The 17,868-nt window shown below is 51.7% G+C and overlaps 1 protein-coding gene across 5 annotated transcripts in view; it reads left to right on the forward strand.

Moving 5' to 3' along the window:
* Positions 1-8,180: 8,180 nt before the first annotated feature.
* FBXO21 (F-box protein 21) overlaps positions 8,181-17,868 on the forward strand; it is a 34,506-nt gene continuing 24,818 nt past the window's right edge. For 2 of the 5 annotated variants that reach the window (XM_040986924.1, XM_040986926.1), the window contains exons 1-6: positions 8,181-8,437; positions 9,265-9,400; positions 10,694-10,788; positions 14,487-14,608; positions 16,777-16,923; positions 17,162-17,298. In XM_040986924.1, the coding sequence (XP_040842858.1) occupies positions 8,199-8,437; positions 9,265-9,400; positions 10,694-10,788; positions 14,487-14,608; positions 16,777-16,923; positions 17,162-17,298 (876 nt within the window). In that variant the 5' untranslated portion in view covers positions 8,181-8,198. The remainder of the gene's footprint in view (positions 8,438-9,264; positions 9,401-10,693; positions 10,789-14,486; positions 14,609-16,776; positions 16,924-17,161; positions 17,299-17,868) is intronic. The other 3 variants (XM_040986925.1, XM_040986927.1, XM_040986923.1) reach the window with 2 other exon arrangements.

The raw sequence follows: 17,868 nt of genomic DNA on the forward strand, positions 1-17,868 counted from the left end.
TTGTCCCATACATATCTGGGGTTTGAGAAACGGATACAATTTCACAAATACATCTGGAAAGGCAAGAGTTTACCAAGGAAGAAGACGAAAGCGGGGGACAGAGGAGTGTGTGGGAGTGACTCAGGGTTGGCTCTGGGAGACCGAGGAAGGAAGGGAGGAGCCAAGAGAGCGTGCTGGCATGGAGATCAGGCACCAGAGTTGAGACTGCTGAGTGGTGAACTAGGCAATGTAGACTGTAGTGGGTCGGCACCAGGGCATCCTAAAGAAGTTGATTGGAGCTGCGCTTGAAAGAACATGTGCTGGTCATGGCACTGATTTGGATGACCGACCTCTAAGCCTGTGACGGGTGACCGCTCTGCCCGAGACTTAGCATGAGGCAGATGTGTGACCCCGTCAACAGGACCTGCTGTGTGTGGGGTGATGACCCAGCACGAAAGGTCTCACCTGCAGCTAAGAGTTCTGATGAGGAAGAACAAGCTGAGGGGAAAGACGCACGTGCGTGCCAGCTAGACAGCAGCTTCTGCCAGGATCCACAGTGGGCATCCTTCCCAGAGGTCCAGCCTCCCCCAACCAATGGATGCCGGCTTGCCAGACATGCTCTGAGCAGCTTTGGGCTACACAAGAGGCCGTGCCCAGGGAATTTGGGTAGTTCACTGAGCCAGCAGATGGAACAGGTATGCCTGGTACAGTCTTATCATTCACACCAGTAGGAAAACTGGGGGCTTCTACATTGCACTTTGAGCCACCCTTATTCAATGTGTTTCCATCTCAACCACGCCAGACCTTCGGCTGTACCCACCTCAGCTATCAAAGCTGTGTAACTAAATTGCCAGTGTGGCCCTTGACTGCCAACAGGTGACAAGGACAGAAGAACCTGTCCAGTTCCAGCTCACATGACATCTACAAACACATGTCCTGCTTGGCTGGGCAGTGAAAGGCTGCATGCTGGCATGGTGCAAACGGGGCTGTGATGTGGGAGGGGCTCAACATGGACTGTCCCCGTGACTGACCAGGGCGGCACTGGTCTGGGCTCTCACTTTCTCGCATTTACCCCTGCTCATGTCACTGCCAGCCCCTGCCTCAGGGCAGAAAGGCCCAAGAAGAAAAGTCTTTTGTGCCCCCAATGCTGCTCAATCCTGGCTCAGAAGTGACAATACAGGGACAAATCTTTAAAATCCAGAATGTTCCAGAACCTCTAACGTTTTGAGCGCTGACCTGATGCCACAAATGGAAAAGTCCGTCTCCTGAAACTTGTTTCATGCGCAAAGTTATTGAAGATGTGTACAGAAGAACTTTCCATCTGCGTGGCAGGTGTCTAGGAAAATTAAGGGAATCCTTTGCTTATAACACTTGTCAAGGCCACGGCCAGCGGAGGCAGTAAGAATTCACAGTGCCTCAGGGTGTTTGTGTTTGTTTGACCTGTAATATCTGGTCGGGCAGGGTACATCGGGCTCTAGGCAGGGTCAATTATTAACCAAGTGGCCCTGCCGGTGAACACTGCAAAAATCTGAGACACCCACATGGCCAGGTTCAGCTCCCAAATCTTGGGAGGCTCCAGCCCAGGCACCATCCCCCTGGGCACGCATGGCATTTGGGATTGGCTGAGCTTTCATCCTGGGGATCATCATATTCATGGTAGGAGGTTGAGCAGCCACCCTGGCTGCTGCCTGCTGGAGGCTGGTGCCAATCTCCTACCAGTTGTAACCACCACAGATGTTCTCAGATACTGCCCAGTGTCCTCACCCTCGCCCCCTGCCTCCCTGGGCACAGTGCTCCCTGTTCCTGGCCTTTGGGAGCAAAAAAGTGTCCACTAGTTGCCCCCCAGCAACTGCTCAGAAGGCAACAGGGCCACCTCCAGCCCATGGGGCCACTTCCATTCTCCGCTGCCAGACATGGGGGGCATGGGGAGTGCTGGGGGGTGACTGATTGCACAGACTCCTATGCCACCCCACCCCATGTACCCTGAGACTCTGTGTGTGCTCCTGGTGATGGCGCTAATGAAGACCCCTCGCTCCAGTGCCTCCCTACCCCAGGAGGTGTTCTCGGGCTGGGGCGCAGGCCCCCCCCCATGCCCTTCCCTCTGTCTCTATTGCTCTCCTTGTTATGTTGTTGTTGGGCTCCCAGCACCTACCCCATGAGGACAACTGTCACTCCACATTGCCGTCCCTATAGGCATCCAGTCCAGCCCTGGGGAGGGGTGGGAAGAGCAAGGGTCACATCTCGCCATGCACACGCTGTCAGAAACTCGAAAGTCCCCCTACCTCTGAGCTCTCGATGCTGCTAACCTCTGCCAAGTATCTCGTGTGCTCCAGCACTCCCGCCAAGGACCGCCGCCCGTCGCCCGCTCTCCGCGAGGCTGCCCAGCTGTGCCCGCCGCATGCTCTTCCTCCGTATAGTTCTCATCTTTTACTCTGATGGGGTGCCACACACACGTCTCCGTATGCCTGTTTGCATTATGGTTAAAATATTAAAAAGTGGACTCAACGTGGCTGGGCGTCCATTCTCTTTTGTCGGGTGGTGTACTCTGTGAGTCACAGCGGTGCTGGTGGTGATGGAGTGGGGCAGGACGCCTTAGCAGGAAGCTGATGAAGGCAGTCTCCTGCATTCCCCAGGGCTGGCCCAGGCCAAAGCCATGAGCAGGGTCTCCCATGTGAGTAGCAGGAACCCAGGCTCTTGTGCCTCATTTGCTGTCTTCCCAAGATACATTAGCAGGAAGCTGAGTCAGAAGCAGAGGAACCAGCACTTGAAGTAGCACTCTAATGAGGGCTGTATTTACGTCATTGTAGAGCTCTGTTGACTGCAGGTTTCTTGGTTGGGAATGGTATATTGAAATGCAGTGGTAGAAATGTGCCTGGGATGTTTTGTATTGCACCCTCCACTAATTTACTGAGAAGAGAAAACCAGGGCTAGTATTGACAATCAGGTAGGAGCCCAATGGCCGATTAGTCAGTCTTTACATTTTTTGACTTCTTTGTCTTCAGGGAGGGAAGGAAGGGGAGTCACTTCTTGCTGTCAAACTACATCAGCACCCAGGGATGAGGGGGTGTGGGTCATTTGATGACATCTTAGAGACCCTGGTGTGGGGAAGAATGTTCCAAGGGTATTACTTGTGGTTTTGATAGTTCTGAGACATGTCAGCTTTGTTGCACCAATGGTGTTTCAATCACACCATCACTAGCAGGAAATCACTTTAGCAATGACCTCCAAGAGACAAGATGAAGTTCAACAAGCAACAGAAGACGTTAGACCTCAGTAATTAGTCAAGTGATTAAACAAATAACCAAAAAAAGCCACCAAATTCTCGATATTCCTGGACCTTGGGGGAGTGGCTCTGGGCCGCATGTTCTCTGGCACCCTGTTCTCACCACTGTGATAGGGAATTGATGATGGAAGCTCCCTTTCAAAATCTCAGCTCCTTCCTGACAGATCGAGGGTGCTGGGTCCATCCTCCTCATTCCTTCCCAGCCTTGTCTCCTAGGTAGTGTGGGGGTTGGGGGGGGTGCCACCTCAGAGGCCGACTCTAAACTCTGGCATGAACACAGTGTGTTGGAGCAACAACTGGACCCAGTTGCCTTTTAAGTTTCAGGTCACTAGACGTGCAGGTAATAGCAGAAAGTTAGGGCAAAATCGACAAGGGAGGAAACACTGCTTGTTTGGCCCGCAGGCAGGAAGTACCACACCTTCCTTGGAAAGCACACACTGCCCCCAGATTGCCCTTCCAGAAACATCTCTTCCAAAGGCATCTGCGAAGTCTAGGGACTGGAAGAGGGAGAGGGAGTCCCTTGGACCTCTTTGCAAAGCATGCTGCAGCCACAACAGCCATCTCTGCCTCCTATAAGTGCCCTACTCTGCCCAGATCTCCTTTCCATTTCCCATGTGGTTCTGACCACAGTTTTTATTTCTCCTGCCTCACTTTTGCTTCTGCCATGGCCTCTGCCTGGATCCCACCCCTCTTTGCTGGACTCTGCCCATCCCATCTTCATGGCTCAATGTTGACTTCTAACACCTTTTCTTCAGGTGCCCATAGCAGTCTCCTGGCACATAGACCATTACCGTACACTAGTTGTGTGTGGATGTGTGTGTCTGCTCTGTGTGTCTCTGTGGCTGACCTGGCATGCTGCATCATTGTGATGGGGGCTGGAAGGATGTAGCCATGAGCTGGGCAATGCAGGGAGCCCATACCTGCTGGACAAAATCAAGAATCGATGTGGCTGCCTAGGGAGTTGGGGCCTCTGGAGCTGTAAGACAGCATGCTCGCGGCACTCATTGTGTTCGCCTGCTGTGGCCTCACAGGAAGGCTAATGCGGACATCTGTGTGTCTTCCCTGTGGTGACAGCTCTGGGGTAAAACTTTTTCTTTTTTAACAGTGTCCACACTCCAAGTTTCCCATATTCCTTGGCTCTCAGCCCAGCTCCACTGCTACCTCTGCTCTCATTGACTCTCTAATCCCCTCCTCCTGCCCTACTCTTACAAAGGCTCTTGTGACTATGCTGAACCCGCTGGACAATCCTGAGTAATCTTTCTTTTGCAAAACCCCCCCTCTCATTTAAGGGATGAGCGTTTGGTGCAGTGGATATCAGAATACCTGGGTTCAGGTTCCAGCTCCACTTGAGATTCCTTCTGCTGGGAACCAGTGGCTGATGGCTCAAGTACTTAGCTGGGTCCTTGCCATCACTTTAGGAGTCCCAGATTGAGTTCCAGGCCCCTGGCTTTGGTCTGGCCCAACTTTAGCCAATATGGACACTTGGTGAACAAAACAGCAAATGAAAACAAGCCTCTGTCTCTGTGCCTTTCAAATATGCACTTAAAAATTTTTTTAAAAAAATTTATGTCATGATATAACCATCCACACTGCTTCCAGAACTTTATCCACCCAAACAGAAACTTGGTACCTATTAAACAATGACTTGGGCTTCTCTCCCAACTGCTAACAACCTCTAGTCAACACGTTGCCTCCCTCGCTTTGCCTGTTGTGGATGTCTCGTGACCACGGGAGCAGACCGCATCATGCCAAGGGGGCTTCTTTTCATGGCACCCAGTCTGCATGGCCCATGCATGGTATAGCAGGCATCAGGACCCCATTCCTTCCTCTGGTCAGTAGCATTTGATCAGCTGACTAGACCACATCTCAACCCTACTAAATCTTGCCAGTGTTACAACATGGGACTGTTTGTCCTAAGGGTCTGGGCTCCATCCTTTTGAAATCTTGAAATCTAAGTCTCAAGGCAGACGGAGTCCCTCACTCTCTGTTACCGTGGGCGTTCAGTCGGTCGGGGCACCTCGTTCCCAGCTGTAACCACCTGCAGGCCTGAGTTCTCTGTACGACAGGCAGCTGGCCAGCACAGTGTGTTCTCTGGGCGATCCTCAGCTGAACTGGAAAAGAACAAAGCGCTGATGTGGTGGTTAAATTACCACCCTCCTCAAGAGCATGGACTTGGCACCAGGCATTCTGGGAGGACAGAAGTTTGTTTTCTCTGGACAATGTCTTGGTCATCATTTTAAGACCACTTGATTTGAAAGGCAGAGTGACAAATGGAGAGAGAGAGATCTTCCACCTTCTGGCTCATTCCCCCAGGTGGCTAGGGATGGGCCAAGCCAGTGCTGCTTTCCAAGGCAGTTTAGCAGAGACCAGCTCCCTGCCGTGGGAAGCCAGTGCTGCAGGCAGAGGCTACTGGAACGCAGCACCATCCCAGCCCCTCCTTGGTCATCTTTGATGGGCAGAAAGCAGCAGTGGTTCTGAAAAGGGGGTCTCCGGTCCCCTCCCAACTGTGGGCTAACCATCACCTAACTGCTGGGCTGTTGGGAAGCTTTTTTTTCTTTCTTTAAATTGCAGTCTGGGTACTACTGGGGCCAATGTGGAAGCGGGGCATAAGGGTTGGGGCCACAACGGGGACCAAGGAAACAGATCCCAGCAAGGCTGAGTGAGCTTATTGTAGAAGGAGTCAGAGGGGCTTGCAGTGTAGACTGGGCACTTGCCCAGGCTGCCCTGACTCCTAAATCACAAACTGTCACCCAGGCCAGGCTGCAAGGGCTCCTGTGCTTGGCCTAACTCTCCTGGAGAATGGGGCTGGGATCCCAGTCCACAGGCCCCTGCACAGCCTGTGACCTCCCCGCAGGGACCCTGGACACTCATCCACATCCCATACTTTGCCTGGAACCCACTTCCTCCAAGCACTTGGCTCCACACACTTCCCATGGACGTGCATATTTAACCCCCGCCCCACAGCAACCCCAGCAGGTAGTTTCTGTTATTCCCATTCTACAGATGGGGCAGCTTAGATAGCCATAAGTGACAAGTGGTCATGGAGAATCGGCCACATGTGGGGACCATGCCCATTAGCCGGACACTCAGGTGATGCTGACAGGAGCCTGGTGGGGCAAGATGGACATTGAACACACAGTGACAAAGCAAGCAAACAAGACGACAAAATACTGGTGCCGGTGGGACGGGGGTCAGGGGAGGGTGTATTGGAGATGCGGAGCCCTAGAGGGAGTGAAGGTATGATCAGATGTCCCTGGAGTGGGCTCCAGGTGGGGGAAATAGAATGTGTGAGAGCGCCGTAAGTGGGAAGCAAGAGAGAGGAGTGGTGAGGGAGAGAACAGCTTCTGACGGGCGTGTGCAGGAAGCCGGGGTGTTGTCCCCCAGCAACCACTTTAAGGAGTTTCAGCTTCATTTCCCAGGGCACTAGGAGCCACTGACGGCCTGGCAGGGAAAGTAACTTCCACAGTTCAGCCCTCTCAGGGCATCCTGAGGGCCACACAGGGTGGTGGATGGGGAGTACTACATTTCAGCCTCCATAAGCTGACAACAGATTGTTCCAACCCCACGTGGCCCTTGAACTCCTGAAGGTCAAGCACTCCGTATCTCCCAAGGCATACAGCACAGAGTGTGACACTGAACTGAGTTTAAAAAACAATAACAATAATAAGCTGGCGTAGACACCTAGAGTACCCGCCAGCACTCCCGCTTTGAGAGAGGGGACCCAGGCTGTAGCAGTCTTGTCTGACTCGGAGCCAGATACCTCTTTTTCCTTAACTGTGCGGTGGTTACCACTGTAGATCCTATTGTGCCAGATGAGAATGCGCTCAGAGCAGTCAGACCTCTCTGCACCTGCTTGGAATTGTCATGCCCTTACAGTACTGCAGAGGGCGCTACTGAGCACACCGCCCCATGAGAAGATGGTTAGCCAGAGCAGGCATTTGGAACAGAGGTTCAAGCCTCTGCTGGGACACCTGGGTCCTACATTTGAGGGATGGGGTTTTGAGTCCCCAGCTCAGATTCTCAGCCAGCTTCCTGCTAATGTGCAGCCTGGCTTTAGTACTTGGCTTCCTGCCACCCACGTGGAAGACCTGAAATGAATTCCCTGGCTTAGCCCTGGCTGTTGTGAACACTTGGGAGTGAACCGGGCGATGGAAGATCTCTCTCCAATCTCTCAATAACTCTCTCTCTGCCTTTCAAATACATTGAGAGATAAATGAGTGGGGCCAGTGCTGTAGCACAGTAGGTTAAATTTCCACCTGTGACACGGGTATCCTATATGGGCAATGGTTCAAGTCTCAGCTAGTCCACTTCCAATCCAGCTCTCTGATAGTGGCCTGAGAAAGCAGCCAAGGATGGCTCAAGTGCTTGAGCCCCTATGTGGGAGACCCAGAAGAAGCTCCTGGCTCCTGGCTTTACCCTGGCCTGCCCCTGTGTGTTTGGGCACCAAAGCAGAGGATGGAAGATTCTGCTCTCTAACATGTAAAAAAAAAAAAATTTTTAACAATTTAAAAAGAATAGTTTGCTGTCATAATGTGGTTAAGAGCACAGTCCAGCTAAAGTCAGGTGGACTGGATTAGAATCTTGCTCAAAGGCCCCTGGGAGTGTTGTGGCCTTCCCGGCCACAGTCGGGCATCTGTGGCTTGGGGAGATTTTTGGCAGCATGCAGTGAGTTCACGCACAGAAAGCGCTCAGCACTCGTGAACACGTACACGGTTTCCATGCCTGCCAACTTTAAAAACCTTTCTTTCTTTAAATGGACGTTCCTATTGTCCATTGTGGCCTCCGGGGTTTCTGCCCAGTTGGGAGTTGGGAATGGGTGGGGGTGTGGCCGGGGTGGGCGGGGCGACCCAGGGCCCCGCCCCGAGGCGAGTGGGCGGGGCGACGCGGGACGCCCCGGTGCGCGTGCGCGCGCGACAGTCCCAGGTACGCGGACAAGATGGCGGCGGCAGCGGTCGACAGCGCGATGGAGGTGGTGCCTGCTGTGCCTGAGGAGGCCGCGCCCGAGGCCACGGGCCTCAGCTGCCTCGTCAACCTGCCGGGAGAGGTGCTGGAGTACATCCTGTGCAGCGGCTCGCTGACGGCCGCCGACATCGGCCGCGTGTCCAGCACCTGCCGGCGGCTGCGCGAGCTGTGCCAGAGCAGCGGGAAGGTGTGGAAGGAGCAGTTCCGGGTGAGGTGAGCCCACCGCCCCGCGCGCCCGCCCCGACACTCCGGCCTCGTCTCTCGGCTCGCGCGGACCCCCAGCCCCAGTGCCCCTGCTCGCGGCCGCCAGACAAAGGCCTCGGGCCGGCCGGTCTCGGCCCCGCGGGGCCCCCGGTGCCCAGATGGCGCGTCCGGGAGCGCCCGGCGCGGGGTCCCCGCGGTCAGGGCCGACGCCGCCTCCTGAGGCTCGTGCGCCTTGAGCGCCTCTTTTGTGCCCATCGGGACCACGGGGACACAGGGGCCGGCGCTCGTTGCCTCCCCGGCTCGACTTGGGAGCGCATGGATTTCGGGGTGTGGGTATGGGGGTGCGGGGAGGTGCCGGGTGTGACCTTAGGTGGGGTTGGGGCGGTGGGGAAGGGGGTGCGCCCAGGCGTCAGCTGGGTCGGGCTGAGGTCCTTGGACCATCGGGGTACCGTGATTCTCACCAGAGGAGACGACGTGTGGGAAGCCCGCACCCCAAGCCGGCCCCCTAAAGGAGGCGCGCCATCCATGTTTACTGTCATTGTCATCCTTGTTGCTGCTACCACCATGTCCCCATTTTATAGATGGGGTGGGGAGACACACGCGCGTGCGCGCACACACATACACACACACGTCCATCGTGTCGCCACGCCAAGGTCACTCCGTGAGGCGAGTGCGTGGGAGCGGGAGTGCGTGGCGAGTCGGTGGGGAGGTTGGACCTAGAGCCATCCCAGGACCCGTGTTATCCGCACCCCACCCTCCCAGCCAGGACCCCAAGGCTGTCCCCCCAGTTGCCTTGGAGCCTCTGCAGCCGGGGTTGCCCTGTCTTCTCCTTGTAGGTGGCCTTCCCTGATGAAACACTACAGCCCTACCGACTACGTCAATTGGTTGGAGGAATATAAAGTTCGGCAGAAAGCTGGCTTAGAAGCCCGCAAGATTGTAGCCTCGTTCTCGAAGAGGTTCTTTTCAGAGCACGTAAGCAGCTGTGGCTGTGACAGCCAGCTTCTGCCTGGTTGTGCATGCGCGTGTGCGTGTGTGTGTCTGTGTGTGTGTGTGTGTCCGTGTCCGGACCTGCAGGCATTAGCTCATCCAGCTCTGGTGGGTAGCTCCCTGGCTCGCTGTGAGAGTCATTGTGTCCTTTGCCTCCCAGCCAGCGACACGAAGCCATTTGTCCCTGCTGGCTTCACTTTTCTAAAAAAGCCGCGGGGGGGGGGGGCCGAGAGAGTGGGCTTGAGGGAGGTGCTGCAGCGAGTCTACATCGCTGGGATTTCTCTTCGCCAGGACTTCAGCTCGCTGCTTGTTTTGATAACCTCCACCTGATCCCTCTGCGATGGAGCACTCAGATTTTTCTGTTGTTTTCCCAGACGGGTGGATGATGCTTGTGCGATTTCTTCTGGCTTTGCAAATTATCTACCCAGTAGTGAGCTGCCTTATTTGTAAAAAGTGGCAAAGCATTAAAAGCTCCCTGTATACCTCGGATGTAGAACTCCCTCGAATAAAATGATCCCTGAGGTTTTCTTTTCAGTAGTGCTAAAATGACAGGGTGTGTTTGTACAGAGCATCCTTGTGCTGGCAGGGCTTGCCACAGCCAGCTAGATGGTCATGGCGACTATTTGGTAATGGCCACTGTGCTGGGCAAGCTGGTTCCAGCTGCAGTTGGAGCCCCCTCTGCCTTTGTCTGGTCATGATGAATTGTTGTGTTTGTTCCTTCGCTCTCGCTCTCTCCCTGCGCCACTGCTTAATTAGAAGTGTGTCAAGGACTTTGAACACAGCAGGAGTGGACTTCAGATGGGATCTGTGCCTGGGTGATTGCATGGCTCTGGAGCTGTGTGCTCCTGTGTTCTCGGCATGCCCACAGGTTGACCTGAGCCGTCCTGGCCACTTTCATAAAGGAAAAGTGGACAACTCTTAGAATGTTGAATCTGAAGAGCCTAAATCCCCTGCAGGCTGGAGGAGTTGCCCAACTCCTAGGCTTATCCCTGGTGGTCCCCTCAGCAGGATGCAGCTGGATCTGTGCGGTGGGAGAGAGTGATCCCCAATGGGGAGGCTTTGGAGCAGTTGTCCTTGTTTCAGAGTAACTGGGCTTCACCTTAGAATGTGGAGTTAGCAATTTCAGACATTCCAGTCTGTGGAAACGTAACTGTGGACGAGTGACGATCTCTGACCGTATTAGGGTGTGGGGGAGCTGTGAGCCCTGTCCCTATGAGTGTGAGTGACAGCTGCAGAGTCCTCATCCCTGAAGCCCCTGTGTGTGTGTCTTCCTCTTAGGTTCCTTGCAATGGCTTCAGCGACATTGAGAATCTGGAGGGACCAGAGATATTTTTTGAGGATGAACTGGTGTGCATCCTAAATATGGAAGGAAGGTAAGCCTAACTTGAGTGGAGGTTTTGCTTGCTTGCTTGCTCGTTTTTTATCATAACCTTAAAAAGAATTATTGTGATTTGTGTGGGGCTAAACCCTGGAACATGTTTTGCTACATAAAGAAATCTTGCAAAAATCCTTTTGGAAAGAAAAGGGGATTAAGGCTTGGTCCCACTGTGGGTTACACACTGTGCTTTGTTAGTAGTATCTGTTAATGTCATCAGATAATACATTCTCCCTTAATCACCTCTCTGCCTACCTCACTGGTTGTGAACTGATGCTTTTATTTTTAGAAAATAATTTCTTAAGCTTGTCTCAGTGTGATGGACTTTTAATTTTTTTTTTTTTTTTTACAGTTTATGCATTTTGCTAGGCAATGATCTTGCTTTTATCTGGGCCGCCTTCCTTTTATCTCCTGATGAGTACACTGTGGTCCTGGGGTGCCCTCCTGACCGGCAAGACTCCATTATCTCCTCGGTGCTGCTTAGAATGTCTTATGCCATATGTTTTCCACTGCGAAGATCAATTTCCAGATTACCTGGAACATGACTTGGCTTGCGGCCTAACCTGCCCGTGGGGAAGATTCTGTGCCCCGCAGGCTCCGAAACTTCACTGGGGAGGGAAGGGAAGCAGAGTCGTCTGGCTTTTCCCTGGGCGAGGCCAGCATGAGGCAGCGCAAGGCTTAGGCTGTCCTGCTGTCTTTAAGGGGGTTTGGGAGCGCCGTCTGCCAGCAGAGCAGCTGTGGGGGAGAGCTCAGATGTGTCACTATCCCAGGCCTTGGGTGAGTGCGGATCAGGAGGTCATTTTCCCGTTTCTATTTTGGTTTACCTATAAATGTGTTGAGGTGTGATCTAAGACTCTGTATCACACAGCCTTCAGAATAAAAGCCGACCTGTGTCCCACTCGCACTTGCGCCTCGAGGTCCCCAGGCATAGCCTTCAGCCCACCTTGCCTGTGCTGAAATGGGGTCCAGCACGCATGGCTGATGCTTATGCTTCCACCCTTCTCCCTCCGTTGTTCACTTCCCTGATTTCTAGTAACAGCCCAGGGAGCGTGTTCTTCCACGCTAATAGATAGTGGTATGCGTGGGGGAAGGAGGTCGTTATGTCACAAAGAGATCATTTAATGGATACTTTTCTACACTCTTGTCCTCACTCAGCATTACCCTATTGAAATCCATCCTAGTCAGCTGGTAGAAAAATCAGATTCACTTTTGTGCATGGCTGCCTCGTGTTTTATAGCGTGCAGCTGTCCCCTGCCACTGGGTACTTTGTCTTTCAAATTGCATCACTGTGATAAGTAATATTTCTGATGATTTATTTTTCTCTGTTTTTTTCTTTTTATTGTTTAATGATTTATTTGGAAGTTGGAATTAAAGAAAGAGGGGAGGTGAGACGGAGAAAGAGAAAGAGCTTTCATCTGCTGATTCACTCCCCTGGTGTGCACAGGGGCCAGGGTTAAAGCAGGGCGAAGCCGGGAGCTCCATCCGCGTCTCCCTGGGTGGCAGGGGACACTTGGACCATATTCCTCTGCTTTTCCCAGGGAACGAGCTGAATCAGCAGCCACATGTCATGTTTTCCTTTTAAAAAATATTTATTTACCTGAAAAGCAGAGAGAGTCTTAGTTTTCTTTTTCAGTTGGATGATATAATCATAAGATAAATATAGAAGAGTAAAATCCCATGAAGATGCAGGGAAAAAACTGAAATGATCAAGACTGGGGAACATCACCATGAGATACTAGAACATATAATAAAGCTGCTTGTAGTGAGACATCATAGCCTTTCAATGAAAATAAGATCACCAGCAGCAGAGGGCAGTTCAGAGATGTGTCTAAGAATAAAAAGAAACTTGGGCTCTTGAGGTGAAAGAAGTTCCATTAATAACTGGTACTGGACAAAACACGTGTCCATCTGGGAGGAAATGAAACTTTTATCATACACCAAAACGGCAATTTCCCAGAGGATTAAACTAAATTTTCGAAAGCAATTACCATGAAAATTCCTTAAAAAGATAACACTGTGCTTTCTAGGGGAAACCTCCTTAACTCAGACTGATATTGCAGAAGCAACGAAAGAACATAGGTAAATGATTTTATCATGTTAAACAGGAAGTTCTATGGGACTGGCTCTGGTAGTCGTCTGGGAAGTGAACCAGTAGGTGAAGGATCTTTCTCCCCCATCCTCTCTCTCTGCCTTGCAAATAAGTAAAAATGTTTTCTCTCCCTGCCTTTCAAATTAGTAAAATTTTAAAAAGCTTTAAAGATACAGGTTTTTCATTTTAAAAAGCATCTAAAATAATAGTAAAATAGTGTTTTTTACTTAACAGATTGACCCCAAAAAAGACTGGAAATGTAGTAGCCAGTGAAAATATACATTGTTAATCTTTTCAGAATGAAGTATGGTAGGTGGTCTGTACTTTGGCTGGCATATATTTTGAGCTTGCAGAATGACGGGGGGTGTAGGACACTGAATGTGTTTTGGGGATGCTGGTTTCTGTAGTGGACTGCGTTCATTGTTGGAAAAGGCTTGTTGTTTGGAAATGGGGTACACAAGAGGTAATGAGGGACACTCATGCGCTCTTGCCTGATGCTCGGACCCCAGATTGCATCGCAGAGTTACAGAGGGGGCTGGGTCGGTCTGAAGCTGTGAGCCGGGGCTTGTTTGGGCCCTCCACGTGGACGCAGGTGCCCAAGCTCCTGGACTGTCCTCTGCTTTCCCCGGTGCATAGCAGGAGCTGGGGCAGGAGCAGAGCAGCCGGGTTGCAGCTGACACTCAGATGGGATGCTGACACTGCAGGCTTTATGTGACGCCAGTCCCAGTGACTCGTTACTAAAATGGGTGGTTTTGGGGGCAGCAGCAGGTCTCGGGAGCCCCTAGAAGTCCAAAGGTGGTAAGGAGTAGCAGGTGGATGACAGCACTTCGGAGTGTTTGTGGAAAAGTGGAATTAAGAGGTTTACTTTGGTACATTTTCAAAATCCAACTTTTGCACAACCAGACTTTCCGTGCATTATGAAAAGTGAACTTTTGCATCAGATCAGCTCATGCTATTTACATGGAATTTTTTTGGAATCTGTGCCTTTGTGCAGATCTGGATTTCTGAGAACTCTGCTCCTGGAAATAAACTGGTTTCAACAGTGTGAACAAACAGCACTTGACATTGTGAGCCCAGAAGAGCTTGCAGTGGCGGCACACGTAAGGGAGAAAAGCTGCTGCCCAGGGCTCCGAGGCCAAGCTTGGTGCTGCTCCTGGCTGCTGCATGGTGCAGCAAGCCTGTGGGTGCTGACCCGGGCCCCAAGACCAAACTGGTTGCTGCCTGGCTCTTGCCATGGGTGCAGTGAGCCCCTGGGTGCTGCCCTGGGTCCTTCCGTGGGTGCAGTGAGTCTCTGGTTGCTGCCCTGGGTCCTTCCATGGGTGCAGTAAGCCTCTGGGTGCTGCATCCTTCAGTGAGTACAGCCGCCTCTGGTATGCCCCTCTTTCCCTTCTGCCAACGGCTGGGCAAGGCAGCCTGAAAGCAGACCCGACCCCACGACTCAGATTTGAGCAGTGCTGACTGAGGGATGGTCTGGTGTGAAGGCTCATGGGCCTCCACTGCCCTGCTGGCAGGTGCCATGCCACTCGGAACTACCTCTGTGACTATATAAAGATAGGTAGTTGGAGTTTTAAAATCTGAATTCTTAGCTCCTTGTTCGTTTTCCGCAGGAAAGCTTTGACCTGGAAATACTATGCAAAGAAAATTCTTTACTACCTGCGGCAGCAGAAAATTTTAAACAATCTGAAGGCTTTTCTTCAGCAGCCTGATGACTATGAGTCATACCTTGAAGGTGAGTCTTTCCCCATGTGCAGTAATGTTCCCACAGGTGTGGAAGAGTTGGCTCCAGGAGCAGTCCCTGGGGAATACTGTCCCCACTGGTGGAGAGTGGAGATGCCAGCTGGGGGCCTGGGTGACTGATAGCAAATTGTGCCCTCTCATCAGGGAAGAGGGCAACGCTGGCAAGTGTGGAGCAGAGCTTTTGTCAGTCTTAAGCTGTCAGCTAGGGGGACAGTGCTTTTCAAAGATGCATAACTGGTTCAAAGTGGGGAGTAATGTTTGGGCCGCTGAAGTGGATCGGCTGTTCATGCAAGCTTTCAGCATCATTTCTCCATCAGAAGCTGACTCTTCAATTGAGTGTTCGTGTGACCATTGCAAAGCTCTTAACCCCTGGGTAGATTCTGATGAGAACATTGTGTTCTGTGCCTCGGCGCCTGTGGTTCATGATGGCAAGTACAGGAGATGCCAGCCCACAGCAAGGTGGAAGGAGTAATGAATGGGAACAAGATGTGACTTCATTTTTTAAAAACTGTTTTTAATTCCTACCATGTTAGATAAACACTGCCATAAAGTATGGTGATGAAATATGGTTGGTTCACTTTCATTCCCTGCTCCAGTGAGTTCCCTGATTGGGTTTTTTCCTCCTCCCTTCCCATTTACCTCATGGTCTGTCCCTGCTCCACTGTCGTGCTCCCACTTGCTGTGGCTTCTGGCAGCCTTCATCTTCATGAGCTTCTGCTCCCCCAGCCAGACTGTCCCCAACTCCCTATGAAGCCTCTAGCATGCACAATGGCTTCCCCATGTACAATGTCCACCTGCCATTCTGTGCCTTCAAAGATGTGGTTCTTGACCTAGCTGCAGGCCTTTCCCAGTCTGTCCCACAGTGCCCTGTTTCCTCCTCCAGGCCATGGTCTGGACAGAAGAGCTATAAACACCTGGCCTCACTTCCACATATGTGGAATCCTGCTTTCAATTGCTTCCAATTGGAAAACCATTTGCCCTCTGGAGTTGAGCTCCAATCTCGCCTCCATTCAGCTCTGACCGACTGCTTGCGAATGGGACGCCGCTCTGAGCTACTGCTGGGCCGTTCCGCAGTGGACAGTCTTGTGTGTGTTTCTCTCACCAGTCACACAGTGTGTTGTACTCACTCTGCATTCCCCAGGGCCAGTGCAGGGGCTTGCTGGTTGTGTGAAAGCCTGATGCCTTCCATCACTGATGGGAAATCTGTTTCCATTGCTTAAAATACCTGTCTCACCACCCATACTTCCTCCTAGGCACTGGGGCTAGGAGTTAAGAGCATTTGATAAGCTTTATTTCCTGTACTGTTTCCTGTAGTTTATGTATGCAATTTTTTTTCAATTTTTTAAATAGAAGTTATATATATTTTAGGAAGATAGTTTTTAAAAAACTAATTATTTTATTTATTTGAAAGGCAGAGTTACAGAGGCTGAGCTAGGAAAATGCTGGAAGCTTCTTGCAGTTCTCCCATGTGAGTGCAGGGGCTCAGGGATCTGGGCAGTCCTTTACTGCTTTCCCAGGCCATAAGCAGGGAGGTAGATCAGAAGTGGAGCAGCTGGGACACAAACTGGCGTGCCCCTGTGTGATGGTGCTATGCTACAATGTTTGGCCCAAGGGTGGTAGTTTTTAAGGTAGTGTCTTCACTGTACTCTGTCGTGTTGAGCTGCAGCTCTCCAAGCCCAGCTGTTTCTCTGGTCTCAATAAGGAATCTCCAGAGCCCGTTTACCTGGAGAGCTGCACTTTGCTGAGATGTCCAGTCACCAAGGGCTTTCGGCTTTGTTTGGTAAAGGATCTGTCTCTGGGTGTTCAGAGCTGTTGGATTTGGAGTCTGTAGGAGAGTTAGGGAGACATACCCCGCGAGGTCTCCTTGGTGCTGTTTGTCCTCTTTGCAGTAGGGTGTAGCAATGTGCTGTGTATCACCGTGGCCTTAGTCCATGACCAGTGAAAACGGTTTGGATTATTCAAAAAAAAAAAGTGTGCAACCTTCTTTGCTAATAAAATGTTCCTGCTCCAGAGTGTCTTAGCACAAAGCCTGGCATCCAGGATAGAAGCTTCTAGGCGATGGTGTGAAAGCTACAGCCCAGGGTGTCTAAGGTCCAACAACAAGCTAGCACAAACAAAGTACAAGGCAGAATTTATTCTGTACCCCTTGTTTGTGTTCAGGTGCTGTGTACATTGACCAGTACTGCAATCCTCTGTCTGACATCAGCCTCAAGGACATCCAGGCCCAGATCGACAGCATCGTAGAGCTTGTCTGCAAAACCCTTCGAGGCATCAACAGTCGCCACCCAAGCTTGGCCTTCAAGGCAGGTGTGGAATTGCTTTGTATCCAGGTCTACTTGGAAAGGAAAACCTAGAGTGGGGTCATTTGGGAAGTGTGGCGGTGTGTTCCTGTGATGTGTGTGCCCACAGTATTGGAGACCAAACTATTATCTGCTTATCTACTGCAGACTCTGCCAGGGTGCTACTAGACTGTTGCTCATATGGGGGAAAGCGGTTAGGGTTCCTAAGGGTGCCGGTCATGCCTCGTCTGTGCTCTGTGTTTCAGGTGAGTCTGCCATGATCATGGAAATAGAGCTCCAGAGCCAGGTGCTGGATGCCATGAACTACGTCCTGTATGACCAACTCAAGTTCAAGGGAAATCGCATGGATTACTACAATGCCCTGAACTTATACATGCACCAGGTGGGTACAGGTGCAGTCAAGACAATCCAGTCAGCCTGTCGCAGGTCCATGTCTTCCAACAATTGCACATCCAGAACAATGAAGAAAAATCCGTAGCTGTGTCTGTACTGAACATGTGCACTTTTCTCCTTGTCACTATTGTGTAAGCAGTAAGAGTATAAGAACAGGGCCCCTCATGTTAGGTACTGTGAGGAATCTCGAGGCGGTTCAAGGTAGAATCTGTGTATCTGCTGTGTCATTGCATGTTGGGACTGGAGCTGCCATGGGCCTTGAGCCCCTGGGAGGTCCGGTGGCCAGTGCCCCGAGGACAGTCAGGGCAAGCTGTGTGTGGTGCCTCGGTAAGCTCACCTGTGGTAGGATGTGTGTGTCTTCAGGACAAGCTCTGGCCTTCCCATCTCTGAGTGCTCCGTGAAAACGCTTCTCTCCCTCCTGCAGGGACGCTTCTCTGAATTTTAACTGTTTCGCCATGGCATGTCCTTTGTCTGCAGTCCCCTGAGATGAGTCCCTCACTAGCAATAGCCGTTTTCTGACTCAGTTGGCCTGTCCGTGTCCTGTGGTTACTAAGGCCAG

This window comes from Ochotona curzoniae, unplaced genomic scaffold, assembly GCF_017591425.1.
Source record: "Ochotona curzoniae isolate NIBS_2020 unplaced genomic scaffold, NIBS_Ocur_1.0 contig_46, whole genome shotgun sequence".
Lineage (NCBI taxonomy): Eukaryota > Metazoa > Chordata > Mammalia > Lagomorpha > Ochotonidae > Ochotona > Ochotona curzoniae.